This window comes from Leptonotus elevatus, chromosome 11, assembly GCF_054856555.1.
Source record: "Leptonotus elevatus isolate MCC_2025b chromosome 11, RoL_Lele_1.0, whole genome shotgun sequence".
Classification (NCBI taxonomy): domain Eukaryota; kingdom Metazoa; phylum Chordata; class Actinopteri; order Syngnathiformes; family Syngnathidae; genus Leptonotus; species Leptonotus elevatus.
In genome coordinates, this window is record NC_141249.1 from 15,950,301 (window position 1) to 15,974,820 (window position 24,520).

General features: G+C 40.5%; 1 protein-coding gene across 5 annotated transcripts; it reads left to right on the plus strand.

The window, feature by feature from the left end:
* Nucleotides 1-1,072: 1,072 nt before the first annotated feature.
* ap3d1 (adaptor related protein complex 3 subunit delta 1) lies at nucleotides 1,073-24,279 on the plus strand. 5 transcript variants are annotated; one of them, XM_086088434.1, is made up of 35 exons: nucleotides 1,073-1,423; nucleotides 5,991-6,086; nucleotides 6,421-6,501; nucleotides 6,576-6,656; nucleotides 6,770-6,877; nucleotides 7,229-7,358; nucleotides 7,525-7,664; nucleotides 7,844-7,917; nucleotides 8,005-8,054; nucleotides 8,512-8,561; nucleotides 8,795-8,843; nucleotides 10,580-10,725; nucleotides 11,108-11,256; nucleotides 11,343-11,573; nucleotides 11,673-11,904; nucleotides 12,000-12,145; nucleotides 12,378-12,519; nucleotides 12,659-12,730; nucleotides 12,868-12,943; nucleotides 13,418-13,617; nucleotides 14,127-14,200; nucleotides 14,445-14,468; nucleotides 15,550-15,709; nucleotides 15,839-15,982; nucleotides 16,218-16,271; nucleotides 17,277-17,384; nucleotides 17,477-17,632; nucleotides 18,218-18,265; nucleotides 18,410-18,430; nucleotides 19,400-19,589; nucleotides 19,903-19,991; nucleotides 20,078-20,163; nucleotides 20,314-20,435; nucleotides 20,646-20,725; nucleotides 21,506-24,279. In XM_086088434.1, exons 1-35 carry the CDS (start codon nucleotides 1,328-1,330, stop codon nucleotides 21,599-21,601), a joined length of 3,801 nt encoding a protein of 1,266 aa, XP_085944560.1. In that variant the 5' UTR covers nucleotides 1,073-1,327; the 3' UTR covers nucleotides 21,602-24,279. The 5 variants fall into 5 exon arrangements, with proteins under 5 accessions (XP_085944560.1, XP_085944561.1, XP_085944563.1 ...); XM_086088435.1 differs by lacking the exon at nucleotides 18,410-18,430 and having other exon boundaries at nucleotides 1,074-1,423; XM_086088437.1 differs by lacking the exon at nucleotides 16,218-16,271 and having other exon boundaries at nucleotides 1,074-1,423.
* Nucleotides 24,280-24,520: the final 241 nt, after the last annotated feature.

Below are 24,520 nucleotides of genomic sequence, written 5' to 3' on the forward strand. Positions count from 1 at the left end.
AGATGACTACATGTACATTCATCATTTTCTAATTGGTTAATTCTAAATGTATGAATAATTAAAAAATAAAATAAAACTGTAAAATTATAAATGCATCCATCCATCCATTTTCTTAACCGCTTGTCCTCACAAGGGTATTATAAATGCAATAAAAAATTTTTTTGAATTGGTTCTAATTAAATTATTTTAAAAAGTATGTTAAATAGAAAGAAAATGTGTATTAGTGAAATAATTTTAGAAAGTTAGAAATAATTGGTTAAATAATTAATAGTTAAATGCTTTACAAATAAAACATGTTATCATTAAAACTACTGGATTGGTTAATACAATTATTTAACCATAAAATACATCAAATGAGCATGATTTCTGTTATAATTAGGCTTTTCACATAAAATACAAATTCATTAGTCAAATTAGTATATTTTTATTTTCGTTAATAATTTGCAAATTGATTTGAATACTGGAAAACAATTATTAATACATAAACAATAACATACATATACTGTAAAAACAAATGACTAATAAACTACAATCATTTTTTAATTGTTTAAACACAAAATATGAAAAAAACACATTTTACATTTCATGAAATAATTGGATAATTAATGGCATAATTTAGAATTATTTTTAGAATGGGAATAATTTATTAAATAAAATAATGATGACCAACTTTTTTTTTCTTTTAGTTTTCCTTACAAATGGCCTGTCCCATCTGTCATGTTAACGTGGACCCCTTGAACACAAGTTTGCCACCCCCTGTACCAAATTAATAATAATAATAATAATAATAATAATAATAATAATAATAATAATAATAATAATAATAATTAATAGATAGATAGATAGATAGATATAATAATAATAATAATAATAATAATAATAATTAATAGATAGATAGATAGATAGATAGATAGATAGATAGATAGATAGATAGATAGATAGATAGATAGATAGATAGATAGATAGATAGATAGATAGATAGATAGATAGATAAATAGATAGATAGGTGTGTGTGTGTGTGTGTGCGCGTGGACCTTTAATTCCCACATCTCGCATAATGCTCCAGTCAGCTGACTTGTGGACGCCATTTTGTCAGCCATTTCCTCCATTGAGCCACTGCCAGCCAGGCGTCTGTGCGCACACAGAAGCCCAGGACGCTCCGTCTCTCTCCGGCCTTCAAGCAACTTCCTCGGCCCCTCTCCACCCCGGGGCTCCTCACGGCAACAACCCCGGTAGCAGGAGCAGCAACCCTCGGGTGGATGAGACAGCGTCTCAGGGCTCGGTCGACACCCACCGGTACCAGTGACACCGCCGCCAACCACCGAGCATGGCTTTGAAGATTGTCAAAGGGAGCATCGATCGGATGTTCGATAAAAACCTTCAGGATTTAGTACGTGGCATCAGGAACCACAAGGAAGATGAGGTAACCAAAATACAACAAAAACGTTTTCCAGTGTTACATCGCATACGTCATTCCTCCTCCCCTACGTAAATAACCGTTATGTTTGGCGACTCGTGAATTAACATTAAGTTAGCCTGGCTAAAAATGCTAGCGGCACCGCTAACTGTCATATTAGCCGCTTAGCTCGCCTCCGTCCTCCAGACAATTTCTACTTCTGGCTAAATAATTGCCGCATAAGAATATGAATTGTATTAATCTTTAGCTAACTTTTACCACCAGGGCGTTTATTTTAAATTCATTAAAAGGCTTAATGTATATAGCTAGCTGTAAAGTTAGCTCGCTAATTGACAGCTAGCTCGAGGAAGGATGATTATGGTGAATCAATGGGTCTGACTCTGAACTACTCTTGATTTTGCATTCGGATACTGTTTTGTTTTGGACTAACACTGCGTAATTTTGCCTCTGGCTGTACGTAATTTGCAGTATGTGTATGTAGCACAAGGGTCGTTTAAATGTATGGGTCCGTGGACGAAAAGGACACAAAGTCAGTATTTTACAATCTTTGTGTCAAGGCACATAGTTTACATTAAGGAGCACATCACCCAATAAAATATATGTATTTTTTTTAAGTTGCTACAGTAATGTTTTTATTTTTTATTTTTAACTTAAATTATTTTTGTTTTGCCTTTTCTCGGAATGTTGGCCAGCTCTGCTAAAATTCCCTACATCCTTAGTTCCAAAAGCATTAATATTAATTGTTAAGTAATATATTATATTGTGTATTTGGTTCCTTGTTTTAGTGTATGAAACAAATTTTTAGTTAGCACATTGATATATTAATATTATGAAAGCAAATAAAAAAATGACTGAAGCAGTGTTATTTTATTTCTTCACCCAATAAAAATCAATCGGAGTATCGATATGGGAATCGCAAAATTTCTTGTCGTTTTCATCCTTACTATGGTTACTTACACATTTCAATGAATGTAGTGGTGCGGCGAATGATGCCGCCAAGCACGAATATCTCGACAACCTAGCTGAACAATAATATGAACACTCTTATCAGAAGCTAATGCTGGAGTGGCTTTAAAAAGACTATCTCATGTTTGCCCGCCATTCATGCTGCGTTTGACCTTGTCAACTTCAATTCCCGAGAAGCTGGCATCCAAGGCTGTGTACACACTCATCCAGCTGTGTGAAATTCTGAATGTTTTCAGAATCTCACTTTTTTTTCTTTTTTTTTTTGCACAAGCAGATTGAAAATAGCAAGTATCGCTGCTGTGTTGTGTCTGCTCACCGGCGCTTGACGTTGTGATCCGGCAGGTGCTCGTCTTCAGTTTTTTTTGTCAATGGTAACCCAATCTTGCAAGCCCAGATAAAGTGATGGTTGCCCAGTCAACATGGAACAGATTGTTAAATTATTAATGTTTGTGTACGTGTGAAGGCAGTTCGCAGTTCCTCATATAGTAGGGGAACCTCCAAAGTCAACATAGTCCATGCGAGGACACTTGTTTTGTATATTTGTTATTGTCAATTCTCATGGAAACCGTTAACATTAAGATATAAACTCTGTTTATACTTTGAATTGCATTTAAATACATTTCCTTGGAACAGTTTTGTCTACGGATGTTGCGAAAACATGGGACGTTCCCGTGTCCGTAGTGCACGTTCGCGCAGTTCTTGCGGCGTCTCACACTTATAATTACACAACGTCAGTGTCTGGAACAGCGACAAAGGGGCTGCATGCACACAATGTGGCGATATTCCACATTTTGAGGAATAAAAAGCAGGATAGGGGGACAGGGTTCTTTAATACCTGAAACTCACTTGTCCAACCCTTTTCTGTGGGAAAAAAATCAAATGTAGCAGTCTGACAAACTATTCTACATGTAAAAACAAAAAACATATTTGATGCACTGCTTGGCTATATGGCCTTGGACAGAAAGCTCATTTTTTCTTTCTTTTTTTTTTTTAACCAAAAATCATTTATATTTAAAAAAACCAATAGATTAGCTCTGTTTTTTGTTTGTTTTTGCTTGATTTATCTTGATACCAAACAAGCTTTGAAACTGTTTTTTACTAGCATTAACTTGCCTCAACTATCACATACACGATAGAAATTAAACAAAAATATCTTTACAAACATAAGGGTTTCCTCTGAGGAAAATGGCCCTCTAATCAAAACACAATATGATATAAACGCAATCCTTAATATGTTCAACAATTTATCATCGTAAAATGGGCCTTCATGGCTGGGATGGTTCATATGTCAGTTGTCAAACAGCTCCACCCTCTCCAGTTCTCTCTCTCTCTCTTCTCAGATAGTTGTAGAGGTGAGTCAAGGCCACTTGTGAAAAATATTTTACTGCCAAGGAAGCACATACCTCCGGTCAAAAGTTTGCAACATGTCAATAAATCTCTGAAGAAAAACATAAAACCAGCGACGGCCTGTGACGTGATGGTCAGAGCCTTATGCTCCCTTTTACATTTGCGAGTTTCATTTCCTCTAGTTAGATGAGTGAAGAACATGATTGAAATCTCCACTGACAAGTATGAATGCACACGATGCTTAATTTATAATCTCACAATCACAGCCAGCCTGACTAATGTTGGCTGCAGAAACTGAAGGTTGAATGTAAACGAACAACTGCAGTTCTTCTAACAATTGTTAGTTTGTTAATTGGCCCAATTTTTTGTTCATAATGATAAATGGAAATAAAAGCTCATATGTCTTATCTGACTTTGGCACCTCTTTCACTTTATTTGACGTCACTTTAGCGCCATGTCTTGTCCTGCTCCATATCTGCTAGATACTCGGTACTGCGGTAAAGCATTTTAAGCACGGAAAAAAGTTGGACAGGCTTGACACTTGCTGACAACACCTCTGGGACCAATAAACAAAGAGATAGAAATAGTGGGATGCAGTAAAGGAGAAAAAATGAGTACATGTGATGTATAAAAAAAAATCACAAGTAGTCACGACATTTAAAATGAATGTAAGGAATGCATTTCTTCAACTTTTTGCTTTGTTCATTCATGCCCCTCTAACAATTTGAAGAACGTGGGAAAAAGTCATTCCAGTGTGACTTGGACAACCACAATTTCCACGTCAGCTATTTCACTTATTTTAATTGGTCCTGAATCGACCATTATGGTTGTGTGGAAGCATGGTGTGGGTCTGCTGATGATTTTGTGTGTGTGTGTGTGTGTGTGTGTCTGTGTGCTGAAACCACACCCACCCACATACACACCTCCCCCTGTCACCGTGCTGTCTCATGACTGCACACACATGACCAGCACCCACACTCGCTCTCTTCGGAGCGTTAAGTGTTTTGTTATTGGTTGCTCTCTCTCGCTTGGGTTTCTCCCTCCAACCGGACATGAAATGTTGGGCCTTTTGGTGTCACTTTTTAGTTGTGAGGCTTCACGGGCCCGGAATAGCCAATTAGCTGCAATTAACAACAATGCCTTTGACTGTATTTCTGATTTAATGTTGTCTAAGTGACACTCCAAACCACACTCACAAGAACTTTGGGATTTTAGGATTTAAAATAGTAGCTCCTGCGAAGGTTCAAAGATGCTGTCAGATGGAAGTAACCACTTAAGCTTAGAGCGTCACAGAGAGACCAGAAGAGTCACAGAAAGGCATAGAGATGGATATCCTTGGGAATTTATTGGTCGATTCATGGATCTCAAGCAATTTAGCCATTCAGCTCCTTGTTTGAATAAAACATTTTTTTTTACTTGGTTTTGTTCTTATTAGAGAGAAAAAACAATGCTGTTATGGAAATTCATGGTTTATATTGGGCATTGATTTGTTTCTGACGGTTTGGAAAAAATATTGTGGTTTCACCTAATTGTATCTAAAAATTGTAAATGTTGAGCTAATTATCTTCTGTCGTCATTCAACATGCTCCGTAGGCATGTAACGGCAATAAACATAAAATGAAATACAAATGGTAGCTACTTCTTATTTGCTCTTCTCCACTTTGTGAGGCAACGTCAGAGCATTAGTAACGTGCCAAGTAACAAACTGATACTCGTAAGCTAGTTAGCTAGTGACGCGTTAATGAGTCAGTATTTATGTCAGCACTCGTGGCCATGCTAACTATCATAGCTGGTTGTCAACCTTTATTTCAAGACGTTAGCTGAATTTCAAGCTTTGATAGGTGGCACTGGTAAATGGACCAAACAAACATAGAAATAAAGCCATCTCTTAAAAAAAATGCCCTATCTTAAAAAAACATTCGGTACTCTGCAGTTGCATTTACTATTGCAAATATTGTATAGGGTTAACATTTCCAATTGTCGGCCCTGACCATTTCACGAGCAGATCGGGAAGGAAGAATCACTGTTAACACACGCCACATCGTGAGATAATCGCTCAGGATAATCGAGCCATATGTTGATCAGGTGCAAAAAATGCTCAAAATGTAGCTCAAATGCCTGAAAAAATATACCTGATTTTAAATGTTAAATGCGGCTTTTGCATTTGTGGGCTGCTTTGCTCTTGTTGCCCTGTGGCATATACTGTATCATTGCCTCTAATCTGATCTGATGTCTGCCTGCCCTTTATGTCTGCCCTCAGGCCAAGTACATCTCCACTTGCATCGACGAGATCAAACAAGAGCTCAAGCAGGACAACATCGCCGTCAAAGCCAATGCCGTGTGCAAGCTCACCTATGTAAGTACACCTGGATGAACACGACCAGTGGTGGGAACTGGGAAGTGACAAACACAAACATCAAAGAAACAGGCATTATCTCGTAAATCAAGCTCAGCTAAATATTTATTTACCTAAATTTGTGTTCCTATTTTTATAACAAGTATGTTGGGCAAGGTTGGTATGTTTGAGTTCTATTTCATAAACCATGACTGTGGATGGCGTGTTGTTAATAACTTGTATGCTTATCAATAGCTCACCTTTGCTGTATTGATTCTGTTATATTACAGCAAGGCGGGTTGTTCACCTGCAATATTATAAATGACCAGTGAACCGACCTTTCTTTGTGAAACAGCTTCAGATGCTGGGCTATGACGTCAGCTGGGCCGCATTCAACATCGTTGAAGTCATGAGCTCCTCTAAGTTCACTTACAAGGTAAAGCGTGCAGCATGTTTGTTGCGATGATCGCACTCTAGAACATTTCTAATTGCGCTTCTGCTCCCTCACAGAGGATCGGCTACTTGGCAGCCTCGCAGTGCTTTCACGAGAGCACTGATGTCATCATGCTGACCACTAATCAGATCCGAAAGGTAAGCAGCTGTGCTGCTTCCGTGATTGACTCCTGGTCCTCGTTACTGCTCATTGGCATGGATCTGCAGCAGGGGTTGTTGAACTTTTTGGGTCCTGGTTCTCGCCCATGCAGGATCTCAGCAGTCCTAACCAGTACGACACAGGCGTTGCCCTCACAGGCCTGTCTTGCTTCGTCACCCCCGACCTGGCTCGGGACCTGGCCAACGACATCATGACACTGGTGAGCCACAAAGCCACCATTTTTTTCCATCCTGTAATGTTGCACTCTTTCATTTCGTGGTCAGCAGAATATTCACTTGCATGTTGCGATTGATGCTTTACAGTATTGTTGCAAATTACCGCGCCATTACTCATAGTTGTTTGTTTTTATTATGAAGGTGCCAGTTATCATAAGTAACTGGCAGGGACCAATCATGCTGTATGTTCTTTTTTCTGTGTCTTGCTTGTGTAAATGTCATATCTTGATATACCATTTCCATCGTTGACGTGTCTTACCACCATCCGCCAACACACCCACAGTGCAAGTGTGACTTATTTTTTTCCCGTTTTGACATCCTTTCCTCTGCTCTAGATGTCTCACACTAAACCCTACATCAGGAAGAAAGCAGTGTTGATCATGTACAAGGTGTTTCTCAAGTACCCAGAGTCCCTCCGTCCTGCTTTCCCCAGGCTTAAGGAGAAGCTTGAAGACCCAGATCCAGGTACCACCTTGTTCTAGGTTCCCCTGTTGTCGTGAAGAACGTAGAGGGGGGGGGGAAGTCATTACATGGTGTTAATGTTTTTTTTGTGTGTGACATCCATAATGCTGCTTAAAGGAGAGTCTATCAGTGATTGCTTTAAGCCTAATGTGCGCTTCTCTCCCTGTAGGCGTGCAGTCAGCCGCGGTCAATGTCATCTGTGAGCTAGCCCGCAGGAATCCCAAAAACTACCTGTCTTTGGCACCACTCTTCTTCAAGCTTATGACTTCCTCCACTAACAACTGGGTTCTTATTAAGATTATTAAATTGGTGAGTCAACACGACATAGACATTCGCACACACTTAACCCACTCACTGCCCTGAAACCTCAGCTACATAACACAAGGGCCAACACATTTTTTTGACGAGTATAACCGACTGCTGTTGCTCTTAAGAGCTTGTCGCGTGAACAATGCCTGTATAATGTGACTTTGGCTCTGCTTTTACAGTTTGGTGCACTTACTCCACTGGAGCCCCGTTTGGGGAAAAAGCTGATAGAACCTCTCACAAACCTAATTCACAGGTGAGATGGGCAAAAATCTATCTATTGTAAGGTAGCCCAAGATGGTCAATCAACACATTTATAATCTGCTCTCTTTCCAATTTGCAGTACATCTGCCATGTCCTTGCTGTACGAGTGTGTGAACACGGTTATAGCAGGTCAGTATTTATAATACATAGCGTCAGTTTTATGACGGTTGTGACATATGAGGTTTCAAGGTTATGAACGGTGCACAATGAATTAGTTTGCGCAGTGGTGTAATACATGTCTCAAGTTTTTCATTTGATTGCTTTACAATAGTATTTGAGTGCTTTAAAAATAAAAAAATAAAAATTTAAACAAATTATGATTTTACCACTGCGTTAGTGATAGTTTACCCACATACAAATTTGGGTTACGCTGTTGTCATGGTTACAAATAGTCCGCTCTAAACAGAGGAACCCGTGTACTGTGACTAAATACTATAAATCGATCGGTACTGTTTATAAAATAACATTTACATATTACCTCTCCTAAATGCAGTTGTTTTTAAATAAAATAAAACACAGCACAAATATTGTTTTATTTTAACAGTCTAATGTAAAAATCCAATTGCCACTTTGTCCTGTTTTGCAGTGTTAATTTCCTTGTCATCTGGAATGCCCAACCACAGTGCTAGTATCCAGGTATGCTTCTTCGGTCCATGCCTGCCTGCGCACTGGTCATCTGGTCGCTTTCCACTCACAGTGCATGCTTTCAGTGTTTTTTTCCGCCCTTTTCTTCTTCCTCAATCACAAGTCAAGTTTCTTCACATTCATCTCTTCACTCTTCAGTTTTACCCGTTAATATTTACTTGGAAGGTGTAAGCATATCATTGCGTCTCTATTTTGGCATCATACTTTGTCTCTCTGTCTTCCAGCTCTGTGTCCAGAAACTGAGAATCCTGATTGAAGACTCTGACCAGAACTGTGAGCCCTCTGTCAATGCCTGCAGTGTGTCATTTTCTCATTGTCTGCGTGTTTCTCACTCTGGACGACAAGTCCAGCTCCCTCTTTAGAGGATTCCAGAAACCCCCCCAACAGAATCTTGATAACTCGAACTGCATAACCTTTGTACCTGTAGGCCTTTATTGAATTGGATCACATAAACCCCAGAGAAAATGGGGTTGTTGACATTTGTCATAGGATTATATGTGCTCCTTTCCTCACATTGACTATTCGAGTTATCTGGACTGACCCCCACTAATAGATAGTTGTGTCTAGAGTAGATTGTAAATTGATGATTTGGGCTGCACCGGTTGTTTATAACCACTCAGTTGTGTCATTTGCGGCACCCACCAGTCTTAACATTGGTCTACCGTGTCCATTATTTGCGCAATACGGTATTTAAGAAATCTCATCTAAGAGGGTGTAACTACTGGGCCCAAATATCCAATCAGTCCAGCCTGAAACCGGTGGTGTGAAAAGAGCAGATTGTGAACCTGAGCTTGAAGGTGTTGCCTCTCAATTACAGCTGAAAAATCAAAGCTAAAAACTAGATGATGACTGACCTATTTTTATTATTAGAGAATGCGGTGAATGATAATAATCCCTAAAAAGGCTCTAGTGATCAGTCTTTGAGATGGAAATACAGTGTCATGTAGTTTCCCAATAATTGTATTTGAAACATCTTACCGCATACTAACAACGAAATTGTCAGAAAATGTTTAAAGTGGCCAGAGAACTGCCACATATGAAAATCTGTGAATAAGTAACACTTGCCTAGTGACAGAGCACTACAAATGGAGACTGGTCTTCTGTCTAGATTAAAGTATTTAAAAAGAATAATTAGCAAGGCATCAACAGCTTGAATTTAGCATGTACACGATAATGAACCCATGTTGTATAAACGAGCGTATCCAATAGTGCAATTATTGAACACAAACCACTGAGACTCATCAATAGTATAAGCTAGCATGCTAGCCTAAACAACACGCTAGCAAACAGACGTGACATAACACGCGAGCAAACAAGTATGTGCCCTATCACCAAATTGTGTTAGTATTTAATTAAACTCGCCTTCTAGCATTTAAACACAACGATATATGTTGGCAAAGTAGACTCATGTTCAAAATGTCCTTGCGACAAAATACACGGAACGCAAACATTTAGAGGACATTGCGACCTTGAACAAACCCTAACGAGAAATCAACATTTCCTAGCTTGGTAAATGCTCGCCCCTCAGTGAGATATGGGCTGAACACGGGGCTTTCTGTCGTCGTCTCTGGCCGTACTTTTGAGGTTGTCATGGGGCCGCATGGAGGCCCCGCCCATCATGGCTGTAATGTATTCACTGCAGCCAATGTCGCCACCACACTTATTGATTAGAATGTGAGAGGCTTTTATCTCTGATAGCGAGAGCACCCCAATTTTGTGACTCAGCAGGTTTCACATGACCAATGTGTGTTTTGTCCTGTGTATACGTGTTTGTGCGTCTTTTCCATTGTACTTTGTGTTTTAATGAGCTTTTCCTTTGTGATATTTTCGTAGACCTATCAAATGGGTGAACGTAGCTACAGCTAATTGTATTAACAGTAGTTTATATGAATGCAATATGAGCATTTTAATAAGTCAGGCATTGATGGTGGTACATTTCTGAACATGGCATGATAGTATTTTGTCTATATGTATACTCAGCAAGTATGTGTGTGAATATGTTCCTTCAGTGAAGTATCTGGGCCTTTTGGCCATGTCCAAAATCCTGAAGACCCATCCTAAGTCAGTGCAGAGCCACAAGGACCTCATCCTGCAGTGTCTGGATGACAAGGATGAGTCCATCCGTCTCAGAGCTTTGGACCTACTCTACGGCATGGTATGTGCTCCTTTTCAGTCTTGCGTTGTTCCCGTTCCTGTGCAGGGTTTCCCAGCCTTTATTAAGATCAGGTGCATACTGTTTACGTTAGAAAATGTCATGGCACAGCACCAAACAAATGTACACTTACTTTCCGTGACCACGCCTGTAACTCAAAACGCCAAAAATCATCTTCAACCATTGAAACAAATGACAATGCAAGTTATCCGTTCCAGCCCCGTGTTTCGCTCCCTCTTGTGTGTCCTAGGGATGTACCTGAAGACGTTTAAATCTGCTGAAGTACAATACATTTTAGGCTATTGGAGACTTTTAATTTTCATTGTCAAATGGATAGATGGATTTTTTTCGCCCTCCTCTAACACTAAGCTGTATTCCTATGCAGGTCTCCAAAAAGAACTTGATGGAAATTGTGAAGAAACTGATGCTACATGTGGACAAAGCGGAGGGAACCACCTACAGGGATGAACTACTCACCAAGATCATTGACATCTGCAGCCAGAGCAACTATCAGTACATCACCAACTTTGAGTGGTCAGTTTGCCTCCACGCAGTCGCCTACACTTTCTATTTTTGGCATGATTTTCAGCTGTATTTTTTTTTCCATGTGCGCTTTACAGGTACATCAGTATCCTTGTAGAGCTGACGCGATTAGAGGGCACGAGGCACGGTCACCTCATCGCCTCGCAGATGCTGGATGTTGCCATCCGGGTTAAGGCCATTCGGGTATTTGCCGTGGCCCAGATGGCCACCCTGCTAGACAACGCTCACTTTTTGACTGGGAACATGCAGAGAAATGGCATCTGTGAAGTTTTGTACGCGGCAGCCTGGATCTGCGGCGAGTTCTCAGAGTATGTCACTTACCCTTTTGTCATAAATTAACGATTTTGCTTTCCAACCTAAACATTCAAATTCATTATGCAAACAATAACATGAGTTGTCATCTTTAGACATCTGGAGAACCCGTTGCAGACGCTGGAAGCTATGCTGCGGCCAAAGGTGGCCACCTTGCCGGGCCACATCCAGGCCGTGTACGTGCAGAATGCTGCCAAGCTGTTCGCCACTGTGCTCCAGAGCCAAAAGGACAAGACAGACGGCACAACTACGCAAGACACCAGTCAGCTAATGATAGACCGCCTGCCGCTTTTTGTCCAGAGCGCCAACCTGGAAGTGCAGGAGAGGGTAAGATGTTGCTAGAAACGTCTCTCAAATCACAAATGCTGTTGATGACAATTTTGATTAAAAAATGATTCTCTCATGCCAACTATACTCGACAGGCGTCTTGCATCCTGCAGCTGGTGAAATACATTCAGAAACTGCAGCAGAAGGAAATTGAGGTAGCGGAGGAAGTGATTGCACTTTTTGCCGGAGAACTCAACCCTGTAGCCCCCAAGGCACAGAAGAAAGTGCCTGTCCCTGAGGGGTGAGTATCAGGGCATATTCGTACAATGACTGCCATTCGAACCGTGCTTAAGCCAACACCTAATATCCAGTACATGTGAGTGCCTGGTTGTGTATTCCAAATGTAATTATAGTACTGCAGTGGTTGACAACAAAAGATATCAACAACATAAAGGGCTTATACGTACAACCATATATTTATTTGACTGTTACAATAGCGTTCTTTCTTTTTGTTTTAATGTGGGTGTGTTTAGTCTGGACTTGGATGCCTGGATCAACGAGCCTCCATCTGAGAGTGAGTCTGAGGATGAGCAGCCCAAGGCTATTTTTACAAAAGAGGAGCCCAAACATTCCCGACCCAGACACACAGAGGTGGATGAAAAGGAGTTGGCGAGGGTATGACTATTGACTATTCAATAAGCCCCTCCATTTTATAGACCTTTTACCAGCATTGTGTAAAATGTGTTTTCCACTTAAGTGGGTTTCACATCTTGCTTGTAAAGTAACCAAAGTACATGTGTTTTTTTTTAACTAGAGAAGAGAAGCCAGAAAACAAGAGCAAGCCAACAACCCCTTTTACATCAAGGCGTCGCCATCTTCTCAGAAGGTTTTTAAAAAATATATGTTTTTATCACATTGTTGCTTCAATAGCTCGTTGTGCCATTTGACTTATTAGATATCTGTATGTCTACAAGTAGATAGACAGATTGGTAGGTGTCACAAAATTATCTTTTTTCCTTACAGGTGTACCAGGACACCTTGGGAGTAGAGCACATCCCAGTCGTTCAGATTGATCTGAGTGTGCCTCTTAAAGTACCAGGTAGTGTATCCACTGCTTCATCAAAATAAACACTTAAATACCTTGAAATACAAGCTTAGCATTAAGCTCAGTGGACTTTGCTACACTCTGATTTGCTGACTCCCACATCACTCACCAGGCCAGGCCAGGCCCCACCTTTTAAAGCCACACTTACCTCACATCGTAATGACAATCAATTTTTATCCAATTGCTCGATTAATCGATGGGATAATGATAATAGATTGAATAGATTTTTCAACTGATTATCCTAGGTTGCAGCCATGTTTTTCGTGTCCGTAGGGCATGTCAGTGGGGACATGTTTTGAATTGGCGGGGGGGGGGGGAAACTGGTTATCGATAAATGATTGATAGCCCAGCACTAGTTTCCGCTGATAATCAGAAGCTAAATATGAATATGAATTTCCCCCCAACACGCACACGCGCTTGTATTTGTGAATTAAATCATGTATTTTACATCCTTTTCCTCTCCCTTAGGCCTGCCTATGTCCGACCAGTACGTGAAGCTGGAGGAAGAGCGTCGGCAGAAGGAGAGAGCTGACAAGAAAAAGAAGGAGAAAAAGAAAAAGAAAGAGAAGCGCAGTGGACGGGGGAAGAGACACGACTCTGGTCCGGAGAGCGAGGAGGACATTACGCCGGCTCACATGGTTGACATTGTGACCGAAGAGATGCCAGAGGTGAGGACGCCGAGATTTGATCTTGCGCTGGATTCGGTCCCAGGGTGGCGATGTGGGGCTTTTTCACAAAAATCAGATTTTCTCATTTTAATTTTTTTCCCCCCCTATCAGAACTATCTTTATTGGTTAAGTATGTTAAAATACAAGGAATTTGTCTCCTGTACTTGAGCATTTCTAGTACCACAACAAAAAAGCCACTGTAAGAAAATCTTCATTTAGGACATAAACATAAATGCACAAAGTACAGCGAGTAATTGAGCATTCTTTATTGATATTGTAATAATAGTTTGGTTTTTTAAGTTTCCTCTTGGGAAAAATGAAATTTGACTATATTTTAACACGTATTAAATCATTGAACAGTCAAGATTTTGGCTGTTCAACAATTTAACGTCATTAAAATGCTGTTATTGTCTTTTCTTATGTTGTCTACAACATTCATCATTATAGGACAAAGAGTAGAAAATTATCAATCAAGTTAATCATCCTTGTATTGATTGATCTGCCTCCAGAATGCCTTACCCAGTGATGAGGATGACAAAGATCCTAATGATCCTCACAAAGCCCTGGATATCGACTTGGACAAGTGAGTCAACACTATCTGCGGCCTTGCTCCGGCCAAAGATAGCGTAACTTAATTGATTTATTCAATTGAATATGAATGTCTTTGAATAAATCAATTTGAGCGTGTCTTGGGGCTACCTGGCCACAGCGTCACGGCTGATGTGACGTGGCCTTTTCGTCCCCTCCTCTCACTGACTCTCACGGCTTTTTGCTTCCTCTCTTCTATGCATACACACACCCCATTACTGCCCACTTTGTGCGGGCAGTTTGGTGGAAATGGCTGGGCGCAGGTGAGTAGCACCTCAGCCATGTGACCTGCCGCTCCGAATGCATCCTTTCTCAATTTCTCTGACTTGGCAATTAGCTGGCTTGCTAGCATAGCTTTTCTTACTAATTTGTAGTGCTCAGCATTTTTTTTTTCAATGTAACATTTGACCTGGTATGCTATTCAGAGTGCCCTTCTCAAGCCTGTTAAAATCAGCATTATTCCCTGAATGACTTGTGTGACCTTCTCGCCTTAGAGATTTCCAAGAAATCTCCCCTTTTAATAGTGGATAACTGCACATAAACTCACTAACTGGATGCTGCTGAAGTTCTCAGGCTTTGGTTCTGGTTTAATGGCATCTAAAATAATCTGCCTGATTGTGCCTATAGGAAAATGCCCTAGTTTTAGTTTCTCAGATGCCTCTCAATAAATTGTGAACTCCACCAAACTCTCACTCATCTGGCCATGAGTGAGCTTTGCTTTGGTGGAGATAAAAAGAGCATGCACATTTTCAATAGTGATAGCTCAAGTTTTAACTGGACCTTCTTATTTGGTATTTGAGGTTAAAGAAAAATCTCATTTTGATACATATGAAATTATTTAAACAAAGTCTTACATTAAAAGTACAGAGGGTTCTCTCTTTATGACGGTCCCAACATGTTTTTTTGAGGATACAAACTCATAGTATACACTGTCTGTTGTATGTGATTTGCATTTGATTGTTTTATATCTATGGTCTAGGTTTTTTTTCCCCATAGGAACTGAGTCCTGCCATGAAAAGCAAAAAATGACAGCTGAAGATTGGTTCCACAGAAGAAAAAAAAATACTGTACAGTAAATCAGTAATAGTGAACCACAAATATGCAGGAGTTAATGTAATTATGACCTCGCTACTCTTTTAGTGGAGGTTAGCCATAGACTATAGCTTGTTCCAATTTATGTACAAATCCAGCGCTGGACCGTCATAAGCCGAGGACCCCTTGTAATGCTTTATCTTTTTTTCCCCCAATAGTCACCAGGGGGCTGTATAAACTAAAGTCACCTTCAGGCTCAGGCCAGAAAAATCATTCACGTTAGGTCTACTAACGGACGATTAATATTTCCAGGCCTCTTGCTGACAGCGAGAAGCTACCAGTCAGGTCTCACCGTCTGACAGAAGTTCTGAAAAGTCCAGACGTAGATGTCGAAAGCACCTCGCAGGAAGCCAAAAAGAGGAGCAGCAAAGAGAAGAAAGAGAAGAAGAAAGATAAAGACAGGGATAGGAAGGTGAGGTTCACTTTAATCAAATGTCACATTCTTTCTAACAAGATAAGCTCACACTACTCCTCAAGCATGATAATGACATCACGTATTAAATTTGGTCAATGATCCATATCTTTCGTTTCCATTTGGCAGAAGAGCAAAGAAGAGAAGAAGAAGAAAAAACACAAGCATGAGGAAAAGGGGGTGGATCTTCTTGGGAATCAGTCAGATGAGCCTGTTGTCCAATCGGAAGGACCAAGTGAGGTGGTGGCTCCTCCCACTTCCACGACTGCTGAGGTATGCCATTTTGGGAAACAAGAGGTTACTTTCAATGTAGAAATTGGGTGGTTTTTTTTACTATCAATCTAAGCAAATTTTAGTTAGCTTAGACAAATCATTGTTTGATAAAAGAAATAGAATAATTTATCTTTTATGTATCCCTTGTGTTTATCAGTCATTGTAAGCAACAGGGTGCGTTTGGCCCTCCCCCTCTCACCTCCTCCCCCTTCCTTTCCCTCCCTTGCTCTTCTAGGTTTCAGATCTGGATTTCTGGCTCTCAAATGCTCCAGTGCCCTCTCACGCCCAGGTTGAGTCGCACCCCTGTCCTTCTGCCCTCCCCCTTGACGCTTTGTTGTACTCATCCACCCTTCTCATAACGCCACCTTATTTGTCTTTTTTCTCTCATCATCTATACGTCGGCTTCCTCTCACAGGTCGCACAACACATTCTCCTCTCATTCAGCAGCCTTCCTGTTTGTGAGCATGAGTGACTGTACAGTATGTTGTAGTGTTCCTCTTCCTCTTTTTCCTTATGCTCCGCGAAAGTGGTTCTTCACACGTTTGTGGATGTTGTCATTGTTGCTTAGTGACGTCGGTAAAAGCGCGGATGTCGTCTTTTAAAGTTCAACAGGAATCTGGAGTCAGTTCCTTTGCTTCCTGACGCCACTGTGTTATTTTTCAACTCTTTGCTGGGCCACTACTGTAATTGAATTGAGGAGGAAATGTCCGCTTTAAAGCCTTCTGTAGCTTGAATGTATCTGACCGGGTCGTCGAGGGCTTTTCTCTTCTGCGACGATCACTCCCTTTTAAAATGGCCACGCCCGCATGAAGCCCCTGGCCCACCCGCTGGCTGTCACGTCAGACTTCTCCCCTCGCTTTTCTACCTTTATATTTGTTATGTGCACACACTCAGGGCAGACAGCGAGGCCCTCTAGAGCAGCCACACCAATAGACTATCAGAAGCAAATATGCATTTTATTATAAGTACCTTTAGTCATGAGAGCAGTGTTTGCTTTCAGATTTTTCTTTGTCTTCATCTCGCGACAATGACAACTAAACTCCTTCCAATCGGTCTTTCCTGATGAAGAATTCCCAACCAGCGCACGTTTGCACAATTACACACTTGACTTCTGCTCTTTCTTGTTGACTCATTTTGGCTTTTCTTGTTGTAGTTTTGTCTCAGAACTCATTGTGGCTGATCGCTTTCTTTGCCATGAATTAACTCACTAAGTTTACTTCTGTTGACACAGTATCGGCAAGCAACGGAGTATGTTGTGTGCCTCTTGCTAATTAATTTATGTGTGTGTTTACAGGAAGCAGTAACGGTAGCAGCAGAAGCAGCCCCCGTGCCCGAGGCGGCTTCTGGCACAACGCCCAACTCTGATCCCGACGAGCCCAAGGACGTTGAGACGGAGGAGTCTGTGAGTCACCATCTATGATGACATTGTTTCTTGGAGAGAAAAAAAGAGAGATTAATTACTCTTTCACTGGCTCGTGTCCTTCCAATGTTAAGAAGTCATCCAAACACAAGAAAAAGAAGCAGAAAAAGGAGAAGGAAGAGAAGGACAAAAAAAAGAAAAAGAAGCACCATCATCATCACCATCACAGTGATGGAGGTAGTGAAGGGACTGTGCAGAACGGTACAGTGGAGGAGGAAGAACCTCTACCGGTAAGTGAGATCCTCACTTGCCCTAAAACTGATTTTTATATAATTAGTATTGCTGTATAAATATTATTTCTGAATATGTTTTGCCCCCGGATGATAATGTGCTGCATCAATCGTAAACTGGACATGCGAGAAGTAATTCTGACCAATCAGAAGTGGCCTTTCAGCATTAGCCTAGCAACAGATGTTTTGTTTACACCTTGACGGGTTGGATTATGGCCTTTTGTTGGTTCATACGTGTAATGGCATTACGGTAAGAAATTCACATCATTACCAACGTATTCACAGTCACTGCTTTTTGGGCTCAAGATCAAAACACACACAGCTTCTGATCGGTTTAGGTGTACAAAAGTGTTCATGTGGTCTCTACCACTTATTTTTATCTAATGCAGGTTGATCTGAAACGTTATCCTCTTGCGATAAACTGTTCTGGTGTAATAATATTAACTATTGTCTGATCTTAAAGCCACAGTGGAATATTATTAACTGCAACCTTCAAAACTTATGGATCAACTGCGGTTCGGGTTATTTTACAGTGATGAAGAGAGAATGTCTAATCCTAACCTGAATTTGTCTTTTTACTTCCAGCCCATGTCGAATTACTGCCTCCTCGCAGAGAACGCTTACATCAAGATGGTGAGTAATCAGTAATCGGGGTACTTCTGAAAGGGGGGGTTAAATGTTGTCATGTAGGATTCAATGAGTGATCAATGTCCAAATCATATGAGCAGCTGCAGCTCTTTAAAGAAGTCTCATTGTTAAATCTCCCTCTCTTTTAAGATGATGGAAGATGCCGATCAGGTACTGGTTAAATTTGTGTGACAGGCAGAACCTTATTACTAACTGCTGTGTTTTTGTGTTTTGTACCTGCATCATTTGGCCTCCTCGTGCCACAGAGCTGCTTACATTTCTCAAATTATTTCTGTGCTTGCTGCCTTCTTCTCATATTTCTTTCACGGAAAGAGTCGTTTGTGGTTGATGTTGTGTGTGTGACAAATCAAACAGTGGAACCTCCAAGGTTGATCACAGTCTGTTATGGTTAACCTCCATTTTAGGTAGGGCTGGATGATTTTGGAAAATAATGTCGCTGCGATTTATTTTTATTTTTTATATATATCATATATATGATATCAGATCATTCCAAGGTTGGTTGAGCCAAAAACTAGTTTCACAGTCTCAATTAAAGACAATGCTACACTACAATAAATATACCGTAGACCAGATCTGGACAAAGTAAGGCCCGGGAGCCACATTCAACTTGCCCGTAGTTTATTAATAGCTATGCGATGCTTTTATTTTAAAAGTTGTAATCTTATTTTATGTGCACACAAGTTGATGCTAGTACAGTATAGGCTAGGTAGCAAGTAAGAGCTGTGGCTTGTCTGCAGTGTTACCAACGTAGACATTTCGCAATATCTAGTAACTTTTCTGACCCCTCAAGCAACAATTTTTCTAAAAATAAAAACAAAATATATATTTTTTAAAAGACTAACAACAATGATCCTAATCCTGCACGTGGCAGCATGGACTGTATTTTGCCACAAAAATAAAAACAAATATTTTCAGATTTTTTTTGCCACCAAAAAAAAATCACAAATAGGAGATTTATTTTCCACGAAAATGGTGATAAGATTCTGAGACATGTCCAGGTTTGACTCTAACTTGTTCGCCTTTGGTGGTTTGATTTTGGAGGTTAAACTGTGTAACTGTTTTTTTTTTCACCAATAAGTCAACCAGACTTTCGCATGTTCAATTTCCCATTGTACGCAGGTGTATGACATCCAGGGGAACCTGCAAGATGGCAGCCAGGTGGTGGTGTCGGTCATCTTCGAGAACAAATGCGATAGCTTCCTGAAATCCATGGAGTTCAACGTGCTGGACTCCCTCAACTCCAAGCTGCAGAGGCCGGAGGGGGCTGGTGCACACGACAGCCTCATCGTCCCCTTTCAGCTCCCGCCTGGTCAGTCGCTCTCTGAAAAGTGAAAGTTTTGGAAATGTAATGATTCCATCCCAGGGTCGCAATTTTCACAAAGTAACACTTTTGATTTATAGAGTGACTTTTTTTCCCCCTTATTAAAACAACTATTATTTTACGTACACATTTTAACAGTATTTGGTTGCTCTTTTTTTTTAACCACCTCTAAATGCCCCGGCACGCGTTTAAAAAATCAAACAGTCCCAAGCACAAATCCCCAGCCCTGTTGTAATCATGCAAAGGTTTGAATTTCTGGTATATTTTACTGAAACTAACAAACTGATCTCCCGTATTGCAGGGGTGTCCAATGAAGCGCGCTTTGTGTTCACCGTGCAGAGCATCGTGATGCCACAGAAACTGAAGGGAACGCTCACTTTCATTGTTAAGGTTAGATAACAAAACATGACCCAACTCATTTAAGCACCCTGAACGGGACATTCATCATACAGTAAGTTTTTGTTTCCCTGGATCAGAACGAAGACTCCTCAACTCATGAGAAACTGGACTTCAAACTGCACTTTACTTGTACCTCATACCTAATCACCACTCCATGCTACAGGTAAGGACATGCTGCTGTCTGTGTAGCCGATCATTGTGACTTTTTAAAATGAAGTGGCTAAAAAAAATACAAATATTTGTATCTCAGTTGTCTTTAACATTGTGTTATAGTTTGAATTTATTTGTGTGTGTGTGTGGTTTATTTGACTAGCGACGCATTTGCAAAGCTGTTGGAATCTGGGGACCTGAAGGGCAGCTCTGTCAAACTGGAAGACATCAACATGCCTTTCCACCACCTCCTGGCCAGGATCTGCTTCCATCACCACTTCTCCGGTACATACAGACTCAACTTTATACATTTCATATGGTTACAGTAAAAAAAAAATATGAATACACTATTTCTGTGTCACAAACTTGAGTACAATTGTTGGAATTTGTGAACTTGGAATCTTGTGCTTAATTGTAAGCATTCATGATTATCATATACTAATACGCGATGATTACTTTTCACCGTAGTAATGTTTTGTTGTTGTTTTCAACTAGTTGTGGAGAGGGTCGACTCCTGTGCCTCCATGTATAGCAGGTCTATCCAGGGTCACCATGTCTGTCTGCTAGTCAAAACCGTGAGTGAATCAAACATTTTCCTGCTTAAAACCATCAAGTGTAAAAAAAAAAAAATATTCAATTTTAACAAAAATGTTCTTTAACTCATTCACTCCCAGCTATTATCACTGAAGCAACCCCCTTTGCTCCCGGCTGTTTTACTGGATTTTGACTGATTTTACAAGGCCAACAGAATATTGTGCTCTATTGCTATAAAAACATGGAACCTACCCAAAGCAAGACTAGTCTCTTCTTTTATCAGGGGGAAAAAAGTATATTTGTATCTGATTACGTTTTGCAGCAATTAGCATTAGAATATAGCTAAGTTTCATCATTACTCACAAGTCTGTTTAAAGCTGTGGGGAACGTGGCCCTGGTTGAGCTCTTATACTCTGCTGCCACCTCCTGGCCGTTTTTTGTAATAACGGCCATTGCTTTAAGCCACCTCTTCATGTCAAAAGCTGCATCAAAGCAAATAAATACGTTTTTGGGAGTGAAGGACAAAGTATTAAACGTATTTACACTATTTTGGGTTTGAATGGGTTTTTAATATTGAAGGTAAAAGTGCGATCAATGGCACATTTGTCATCCACAGGAACAAATTTTTGTCGAGTTTTGCCATTTTATTGCCAATTTAAGGAACATAGATTAATATCCAACGGCAGATTTCGTGTATTTCAACACAACTTAAAATGGCTTAAAAATAAAAAACTAAATGAAAGAAAGTCCCACCCAAGGATTTGATATTTTCCGAGTTAACACAATCAGGTAGTGACACTTTGACCCTCCTTTTCTCACAGTCCGACCTGACGGTGTCCATCGACGCTAAATGTGACGAACCCGCGCTGCTTGGGAACCTGCTGGATGAGATCAAACAGACCTTCTCTCAGTGCTGATTGTGTCCAGGGTAGCCCGACCTCCTCCCTCATCACTAAAACACAACACGATCACGTTAAAAACACTGCGGCCGGCACTTCCGCCGTCGCCCTATTTATTTATCCGCCCTCCTCCTCTTCCTCGCCTTTGCTTTTCTGTCCGCTACAGTCTTGAGCACACTCACGTGATGTTTTACAGACGCGCCATGTACTCGCTCCGTCTTCTCCTGCAACGCACTTTTCAATTTCCGCTCTACTGAGCTTGGATGTCCCTTCTTCCTCGGCTTCCCCTACAGTCATGTGGCGTACTGTTGACAACTGGACTTTTGCTGTTGATGGTTAAATCGCGTTTTTACTGTTTATGAACTGTTTTGTCATTGGTGTTTTTTTGTTTTTGTTTTTTGGAACGCCTGTTTGCGCCTTCTATGTGTTTGTGTGTGTGTGTGTCTAAACATCCGACTGCTGTTTCAGCTTTGGAACCAAGTGATTGTCTCTTTTCTCAAAATGAAAAAAGAGGGGCTCGTACTCCCTATCTGGTCTCTTCTGATCCTGAGGCCTGCAGTAGATCAGACACCAAAGCAACTTGTAATACTCACAAAAAATTCAAGATGTTCGGCTTTACGTTTCTGGATGAACCTAAAACACACTACTCGTGAACTTAATTTGACTAAACTAAACTCTTTGAGTGGTGCATAAGGCACAAGCTACCAGGCTTGGAATGTCCAATCCCTCCCACCCTGCCTGCTTTTCCCCAATGGACCAAAATGGAAACACTTGAACACGAGCACCAACATTCAACACCGATCAGACCCACAAAATTGTTCAGTTGCATCACTGTTACAATGGATTACCCTACTCCCTCAAATAGTCACCGTGTGTCGTCCAGTTAAGGGAAAAAAAAAAAAAACGGGCAGTCACTGGAATTGTCTCACTTTATAGACGCTATTGTTGACACACTATTTGAACTCTTTTGCTAACCAAAATAGCAACACATGAGCTCTTAGCTGGAATTTTTGTGGAGATTACGTTTTTAGCATCACAGTAGGCATTTATTCTCCTGTGCCTTTTAGACAGAACTCACATAAGTGGGATGTTTCTTGCAGCCGCTGCGGATTCACGGATTCAGATAATTAGATACGTGGCAAGGAAAAAGCGACAATTTACACAAAAGTAGGGTGAATGGTGAGACTTCAGATTTGATTCTGGCTGTTCTGCCTCTGACGTCAGAAGCCAACAAATTCACTTGTCGACCATTCGATAACCATACCAAGGTCGGGAAAATCACGGCTTGGATTTAGGAAATTGAGCCATTGAAGAGCCATTGCTAACCAAAACAGAAGCACGTCAACTGTCCTGTATGGATCAAACTGCATTCTTGGCACGGGTTGCTCTAAAAGCTGCGTGCCATCCCACTTGCGTCTCCATAATTGAGTTTGGAAGTCCAGTTTCAATTGAGACCAATTAAAGTTTTCCGGACTTTTTGTACCACATATATTTTAGGCACACTAATCAGGACCCAAACCCTGCCGCAAATGTGAGTAACTGATGTGCCCCTGATTTCTTTAGCGTGGTCTATGTATAGTAGTTTTCAAACGCATCTTACATTAATTAGCACAAGAAGTGCACAATCTTCCACCATTAACAACCCATAAGACATAAGAACTTGGCCCTTGTCGAAATTTTACTTCACCATCGTTCCTTGACTATTCAAAAAAACGTATTTTTATTGCTTTTCGGCAAAGAACTGGTTCAAAGTCAAATTTGCGAGTAGAAACCCGCAAATAGGCAAGGGAATGTCGTAGACGCGTTTGAGGTCCCTATGGTGGCCTTTGTGTCCGAAAAGATGATTCATTATTACAAATACTATTTTGCAAATGTATCACAACACACTTGGCAGTATTAGGCACCACAGCATTTCATTTGCATCACGGCAAACCGCTGTCGGCCTAAATCTATGAAGTAGCAAGCTCAAGACTAACTGTTAACCGTCTGTTCTGACGTTCGTTTGTTTGTTTGTCCGCCATTACGTGAAAACGCTCCCTCACGACGAGTCTGACTACGTGCGGTCAGCTGTAAATTGCAGGTATGTCCATAGGAAGTAAATGTTTACCTGTTCCTGACAATGACTTATCAGTGGAATTTCTCCCTTATTGATTGTCACCTCTTTCTGATCATTATTGCATTACAATTTGTATATTGCATGATTTAGGAATGTACACTTTTTTAATTAACCTTTCTTCCATGGACATTTTCACATGAATTATCATTCCATTTTGTGTCCTGTTTTCTTTATAAGAGTTTTTTTAATGAAGTATTCTTGGACCATTATGGTTTTTAAAGTTTTTGTTGGGGAAAAGCCGATCTAGTTGACTGATTTAAATTATTAAAATGCAGGTAGGGAGGACGGGTGTGTGTGTAATAGAAATCAGGATGCTCCCAGTTGAGAACCGGTCACTGAGGGACTACCAGTCTTAAATCGCTTTCGGTTCAGCCGTAGTGTTCTTTTTATAACGTTTTTTGGCTTGTGACATTTAGAGTATACTCGCCACACCACAGATTTCCAGAGGTACCGTCTTCTTGTTTGCCCCATACTCTCCAGCTGTACAATGTCATATGTTTCAAAAGGGGGATGTGAATGATCTTCATTCCCTGTAAAGTTTACCCTACTTAAAAGTGAAAATAAAAGCTATAAGATGCTCTGTGTATGCCTTTCATTTGTCTAAGCACTTAGCAGTGAGTGTTCATTTTTGTTTGCAACCTACTGTGGCTTCCTTTAGCTACGCAAAAATGTGAAGCCTTGCATGAGATTTTAAGTCATTCAAGGATCAAAACTGCACATTCTCTTAAAAAAAACAAAAAATTAAAGATAAATGTTTCCAAATTTAGCTACACAAAATCCAGTTCTCATGATACCTTGCCCGAGTAGAAGTGACATAAACT